General features: G+C 51.7%; 1 protein-coding gene across 3 annotated transcripts in view; it reads left to right on the plus strand.

Annotated features, from left to right (window-relative positions):
* ccdc88c (coiled-coil and HOOK domain protein 88C) overlaps nucleotides 1–7,500 on the plus strand; it is a 43,792-nt gene that overhangs the window by 11,383 nt on the left and 24,909 nt on the right. For all 3 annotated transcript variants that reach the window (XM_087833292.1, XM_087833293.1, XM_087833291.1), the window contains exons 4-10: nucleotides 1,681–1,750; nucleotides 2,512–2,570; nucleotides 3,824–3,907; nucleotides 4,442–4,585; nucleotides 4,916–5,142; nucleotides 5,844–5,925; nucleotides 6,804–6,962. In XM_087833292.1, coding sequence (XP_087689418.1) covers nucleotides 1,681–1,750; nucleotides 2,512–2,570; nucleotides 3,824–3,907; nucleotides 4,442–4,585; nucleotides 4,916–5,142; nucleotides 5,844–5,925; nucleotides 6,804–6,962 — 825 coding nt within the window. The remainder of the gene's footprint in view (nucleotides 1–1,680; nucleotides 1,751–2,511; nucleotides 2,571–3,823; nucleotides 3,908–4,441; nucleotides 4,586–4,915; nucleotides 5,143–5,843; nucleotides 5,926–6,803; nucleotides 6,963–7,500) is intronic.

Raw genomic sequence — 7,500 nt, forward strand, 5'->3', positions numbered from 1 at the left:
CTGGTGTGTGTGAGTCGGTGAGTGTGTCACATTCAGGATGAAGACAGAAGCTCACGCTGCTGACAGACAGATGGTGGCCAGGACACATGTTTTATTCATGCTGTAGTGTGTGTGTGTGTGTGTGTGTGTGTGTGTGTGTGTGTGTGTGTGAGAGAGCAGGCAGCCTGGTTGGCTCTCATGTTACCTGTACAGACCAGTGTAACATTACCTGCAGGCACCTCAGTGCTGTAGCACAGCTGTGTGTGTGTGTGTGTGTGTGTGTGTTCATGGTGAAGTGCGGGCCTGCAGACACCTTCTGAACCTCTGGTCATTATCAGCTCTTGCAGCTCAGCTTACCTGTGGTGTGTGTCAAACTCAGATAAACCTCCCCCTGACCCCTGGTGACCCCTGGTGACCCCAAAGTCCTAGCTGTTGATGTAAACAGTGATCTTAAATTTGGAGGTTACTGAGACACTTCCTGTCTGTCACTGTGCCGTCTCGCCACAGACGTTAACCAGGCCGCTCACTGATAACAAACATAACTCGACCCGAGCGACGCTACATGTGACGATGTCGTTAATCAGTGATGCACAAGAACGAACTTTCCTCTGGACGCTCAGAGACGCCTCAGACCGTCTCTGCCACAGACGTGGAGTCATGTGACCTGCTGTTTGTTTTAAAGACGTTTCTTCCTGCAAATGTCGTCTCTCTCCACGCTGTACTGTCGAGCGCCTGGCAGCCATGTTTTCTTCTTCTTCTGCTGTAGCTGCCTGCTGTCCCGTCATACCGTGCAGACTCCACCTGCAGACTCCACCTGCAGACCATCTCGATAGTCTCCTTCACTGAAACCAAAGTTGGAGCTGATGCAGGGGCACGGGAACCTTTCTGAATTTCCCGTGCATCTCCTCCATGTGTTCCTGCAACAGCTGCAGGTCCTGGTTCTGGTCTAGGATCTGTGGACCAGAACCAGGACCAACGTATCAGCTGCAGGCCGACGTGTGAATATGGAAATGCTCAGTTCCTTCTTTCAGAGCCGCAGGCGTGAAAACGGCTCAGAGCATCGAGATAAACGATTCAAACTTTAATTTTCCACTTTTCCTGAAACGTTGGTGGATTGTTGGCTCAGCTCTGACATGTTCCTGCACACGCTGAGCTGGGGTCACATGGTGGGGAGGGGTCTGCTTTGTGCCATCAGTGCCAGGCTGTGTGTGTGTGTGTGTGTGTGTGTGTGTGTGTGTGTGTGTGTGTGTGTGTGTGAGTGGGACAGTGTTCTGGAATGGAAAGCATTCCCTCCTCGTGGGCTTTTTATTTCCTGACACACACTTTGTCAGCAGCAGGTTGTTTCCTGTTGGCTGACTGCTCACACACACACACACACACAGACACACACACTCTCACTCTGACACACACACACACACACACACACTCTCACTCTGACACACACACACACAAACCGAGAGACTGAAGCTTGCAGCTGTGACTGAAGCTGATCACACGTTTCTGGACTCACTGACATGTTAATATTTATGAAAAGCAGAAATATTCAAACCTTTATTTTGGCGGTGTGAACATGTGAAAGGTCCCCAGTTTGAAACTGAACGTGGATCCACCCGCCGCCTCATTGCTACGCACGCTTTGTTTCCTGATGTGATGTCATCATCGTCACTGTAATGACACTTTTCCTTCTTCGCTCGGTCACAGGACACGCTGCAGCAGCTGATCGTCATGCCGCTGCCCAACATCCTCTGCATCGCCAAGGACCCGATATCAGGTAACGCTTACACACCTTCACAGGTGAACGCACCTCCACACGCTGATCACAGCGCCCTACCAGCGCAGTGAAGATAAACTCAGGTCAGTCCAGTTAGGATCAGAAAACACGCGAGTCCATCTCATCTGCGCAGGTGCAGCAGGTGGTGCTCATCCCAGCTGCTAGAACGAGACCGCCCGCTGCTCCGGGGCGGCTCGTCCATACGCGCCACCCGTACGGTGTCCTTGCAGTGAGGAGAGCCGAGACGCTCAAACGCACTGAGCGTCTGTGCACAGAGATCAGCTGATCACACACCTGAGGCCAGGCTGTGCTGACAGGTGTGCAGACGGTTTCATTAGACACACTCATCAAGTGTAGTCCCACCAGGGTCCCAAACTCTGGAGGTTTCCTGGAAAACAGGGGTGTTAGTGTGTGTGTGTGTGTGTGTCTGTGTGTGTGTGTGCGTGCGTGTGTGTGTCTGTGTGTGTGTGTGTGTGTCTGTGTGTGTGTGTGTTAGTGTGTGTGACAGATTTGTGTAGCTTTCGTGCTTTAAGCCTCGTCTTACAGTCTCACCTGTGGTGACTTCGCTCTGCTGAAGCTGCAGGATTTAAACAGAGTGTGATTGAAAAGTGGTTTGTATTTATTTCTCAGTTGTTCTGAGAGGTCAGAGGTCGGACGGCGTGACCGCCGCACCGCGCTGCTGCTGTGGCGTGAAATCATGGCGCCGTGTATCGAGCTGTGGCGTGACTGTAACCACGAGTTTCTCTGTTTTGTTCCCTCAGCAAAGAGCATGGAGGAGCTGAAGAGGCTTTTGTTGCTGATTCTGGGCTGTGCTGTGCAGGTAACACACACACAGACACACACACACACACGCACACACAGACACACACACAGACACACACACACACACACACACAGACACGCACACACACACGCACACACAGACACACACACACACACACACACACAGACACACACACACACACACACACAGACACACACACACGCACACACAGACACACACACAGACACACACACACACACGCACACACACACAGACACACACACACACACACACACACACACACACTGCCTCTCCCAGGAATCGTGTGTGTGTCGTTTTGCATGTCTGAGCACAGCCGTCGCTTCGTGTTCCTGCTGACGAGGGCTGGACTGGATGTGGGCGGGGCTTCTCGCTCTTTTAAACACCAGTCAGTTGTTGTCTGTTAACCCCGTGGATCCTGATCAGGGAGGTTATTTACTGTGTTGCTGGAAGTGATTTATCCAGATGTGTCGAGCTGAGCGTGCTGACAGGTGGGCTCGGTCTGTTCAGCTCTCCCGTCGCTCTGAACGCAGCGACCTCATCTTCTTCTCGCTTCCCTGTGTTTGTTTCTCCCAGCTTCCTAATTTCCCTCCCCCTTTGTCTCCCTCCCTCTCCCCCTTTGTCTCCCTCCCTGCACTTGCTCGACTGGTTCCCGGGAAGAGGAAGGCCATGAGGGGAACAGGGAGGGAGGAGAAACCACAGGGAAATGATGTTGTTGCATTAAATAGCTGTGACCCCGCCCTGCAGACACACACCTGACAACTAACGGTAGAAGCACATCAGTGAGGATGGCGCTGCCCTCAGCCCTGTACCTGCACGTTCACCTGCACACCTGGCTCCTCCCACCTGAACCTTTATGCTTTGATTTCTCTGAGCTGTGCTGCTGTACGTGTGACATCATCAGTTAGTCTGTGACACACAGACGCGAGTTTAGAGCAGAAACCAAAGATTCATTTTTGTGCTTTGAATGTAAGAAAGCCGACGTGCACGTGCAGTTACATCATCAGTGTTTATTGGTCGTGGATATAACCTGCACAGGTGAACCCCTCACCTGTTACTGACGTATTTACCGTCTCGACTTTTATGTGACGTCGTCTTTTATTTGTTGGTCTCTTTGTGCTGTTAATGTGTAACACACACGTTCATTTTCAACTCTAGTTTTCTGACGTCTGTCATCTTGTTTTTAAACAAACCAGAGAAACAACAGCTGCTATTTGATTTCAATCCTTCATTTCCTGTGTGTGTCTGTGTGTCTGTGTGTGTCTCCTCAGTGTGAGCGTAAGGAGGAGATGATCGAGAAGATCAAGCTGCTGGACATCCAGACTCAGGCGGCCATCGTGTCTCACATCCAGGAGGTGACTGAAACCTGCTGAGAGCAGCTTCACTGCTGATCACTGATCACATGCTGCTGCTGCAGCGGCTCCACCCGGGAAAGTTTGTCCCAGGTGGAGCCGCTGCAGCAGCACCACCCTCACGTTAGTGACCCACGTCAGCCTCACAGCGTTCAGGTTAGGAGGACGCCACCTGCATCGAGCAGAGACGTGGCCTTCTGCTGGCGTCTGTCGACTGTGACGCTAAAACGTCTTTGAACTCTTTAGAAATCATTTTGTATCAATAGAGGCTGAAGGGGAGGGACCCCTCAGAAACTTAGCCAACTAAACCGCTTAACCACCTGAGGAGAGGCCACACCCCTCCCCTGGTTTAGGTTTATCAGCACCAGGCGTGAAGCAGAGAGCAGGTGTAACACTCGCTGTGACATCATCATCAGCAGGAAACTGTTTAGAAACATTAAAATATAAATTTCAGCTGCATTATGGGACGTGTGTGTGTCTGTGTGCGTGTGTCTGTGTGTGTGTGTCTGTGTGTCTGTGTGTGTGTGCGTGCGTCAGGTGACCCACAACCAGCTGAATGTTCTGGACCTGTCCTGGCTGGAGGAAGGAGCAGAGATCATCCACGAGGAGCTCGAGCCTCTGTCCCGCAACATGGCGGCGTCCCTGCGGCAGCTCATCGACCAGCGAGACAAAGCCAGCGAGGTACGCTCGCAGACGCAGCCTTATACACGTGTCCTCAGCGTGACGCGGACGCCGTGATGTCTGTGAACAAGGCGCTGAGTCTGAAGGTCGTGTTTAACTGAAGGAGGGATGAGAGGATGAAACTGGAACGTCTCAGAATAACGTGATTGGTCGCCTTCAATGGTCCACGTGACGTTCTGTGATGTGTTGTTGACGGGAGGTCACAGTAGCTCATATTCAGTGTGTGGTCGTTTGTCTCGTTAAGCTTTGATTGGTCGATCGCATCGATCTCACACGAGATGTTTCCCCTGACATGTTCACGTTTCTGACACCTGCACACCTGCCTTACAGGTGATCGTGGACCTGACCCAGGAGAGGGACTACCTGTCCAGTCAGCAGCCCCAGGACGGGTGCAGAGTCCTGGGTGCGATCGGCCCGGAGCACGGGCGGAGCTCCGTGGGGGCGGGAGTGAATAACGGCGGCTCAGCCGGGGCGGCGCTTTCCAAGGAAGAGAAGCAGCATCTGTCCGTGGAGCTCGCCGACACCAAAGCCAAGCTCCGCAGACACAGACAGGAGCTGTGAGTCCCCGCCTTCAAACACGTCCGTCCAATAAAGTCTGACGAGCCCGCGCTGTAATGTTTATCTCACACTAACGCTAACGAGGCTCCAGCACATCTCACAGGCCGTGTGTACACGACCACGCCGCTGTAATCACAGGGCGGAGACATGTGACTGGAGGTTAACAGCAGGCACGCCTTCAGCTCTCTGCTGAACACTCACACGTCTTTCTCTGATTTTTGGTCATAAACATGAAGTTGAAAAAGAGCGCCGATGGTGTTTCCATAACGACGCTGACAGGACGTGTGTTTAACGGGTGACCGACAGGAAGATAAGATAACTCTTTATTGTCATTGCACAGTCATACATAGTACAATAGTACAATGAAATTGGAAAACTGTCCTACGTCGGCACTACATATAACACAACACGACACAATATGACACATCACAACGCAACACAAACAACACAACACAGTATAATAACTTAGTAATAAAAAAGAAGAATAAGTGTATTTGTATTGCACACTGTTATTATTGCACAGGAATTGCAGGAAACAGTTTAGAGAGAAACGGAGCCACGAAATCTAACACACGACCTCGACGATGTTAACCACTGAAACAGCAGAGTGCTCTCAGAGCGAGCGCGCTGTTGGCCTCAGATAACTAACGGTGTGTGTGTCTGTGTGTGTGTGTGTGTGTGTGTGTGTGTGTGTGTGCAGGGAGGAGAAGACGGAGCAGCTGATGGATTCGAGGCATGAAGCTGAGCGTTTGGATCAGGAGCTGCAGAGACTGAAACAGGAGGTGAGAAACAGGACGAGTCGCTGACGCGCTGACCACAGGAAGCCGTCACGTGTCCGTGAGGAGCGTTTCTGTGGAAGCTCGTTTTCCTGCGTGCCGGAGTCGTGCTCAGCTTTTGGGAGAATCCTCGTCTGCAAAGGGGACGCTTCCTAAGGAAGCAAACACAGAGCCTGTGATTATTCAAAAATGCTCCACAGAGAGCTTCCGATGTTCAACCTGAGCATTTCTTATCTGCTCACTTTGGACCTGCCATGAAGAAGTCGGAGCTGTGGGAACATCTGACGGCTGATGACGGGTCGGACGAGGCGAAGGTGTTCAGGGGCGGAGCTCTGTGGCGGTCTGTGAGGGCGGACGGTGACTGAATACAGGCTGGAAACATCTGGAGCAGCTGGAACCGCTCCTCAGCAGGAACGACGCCGCATCAGGTTGAAGATGAGCCCATATTCTACATAAAAGGATCGATCAGTTTGACCTTTGACCTGCTCTCTGTGGGCTGTGGTTGGAGGACAGCTCTGTCCAGCTGAACATGGTTTGCACGATGGATTATTTCTAACACAGCTGGGATTAGACTCACGTGTAATCTGATGGAGGGTCATCCCCCTCTGCAGTGGTCTCGGTCACTTTGTCCCAGTTTGATGAACTGGTTTTGAGCACGCAGCAGAGATTAATACGTGTACAACAGGATGTTGTAATCCTGCACGGCTTCAGTATTTAAATTACCAACAGATTACAGAGCATCATGAGATCAGAGCGGCGTTTGTGTAGAAGTTTAAGCTCTGGGGTCGTACAGAGTGGCTGGATGGTGGCGGCGCTTTTATCGTGAGGTTTGGATTAATAACAGGAAGGAAGTGACGATAACATGTTCCTGTTTTATTTTTCAGAACCAGTCTCTGTCCGTCGAGGCGCGCTCCGCCCGCGTGTACCGGGACGAGGTGGACTCCATGCGGGAACGAGCCGCTCGCGTCGACCGCCTGGAGACCGAACTGAGCAGATGCAAAGAGAAGCTCAACGACGTTCACTTCTACAAAACCCGAGTGGAGGTAAAACCGGAGCGTCACACCACAGAGCAGCCTCGACATTAAAGCCACCGACAAACACCACCGTCACCTCCGCACGCCGCCTGAAACAGGAAGCTGTGGGTCCTCTGGCGTCCGCTTCAGGCTGGCTCCAAAAGGGAGTCAAATACAGAGCTGGTCTAAGGAGCTTGTAAAGAAAAGCGTCTGGACTTCAAGTTACTTGAAGACGTTTCACCTCTGATCCGAGAAGCTTCTTCAGTTCTAAGGTCAAATGCTGGAGAGTCGCAGACCCACACCCAGTTTCACACCTCGGCTCAGGCGATTAGAGGATCATCAGGGGGTCCTTTTGTCCCTCTGTGGGGGGAAACTCCCACTAGGTTTATATCTGGGACTCTCCACCATTTGACCTTAGAACTGAAGAAGCTTCTCTGATGAAGGTGAAACGTCTTCAAGTAACTTAAAGAAGTCCAGACGCTTTTCTTTGCAAACTCCTTTGACTACGATGACCTGGATGACTGAGAACCTTCACAGACACATACCTGGCTACTTCCATCTTCTGCAT

Source organism: Neolamprologus brichardi, chromosome 19, assembly GCF_056152115.1.
Source record: "Neolamprologus brichardi isolate AB-2024 chromosome 19, ASM5615211v1, whole genome shotgun sequence".
Lineage (NCBI taxonomy): Eukaryota > Metazoa > Chordata > Actinopteri > Cichliformes > Cichlidae > Neolamprologus > Neolamprologus brichardi.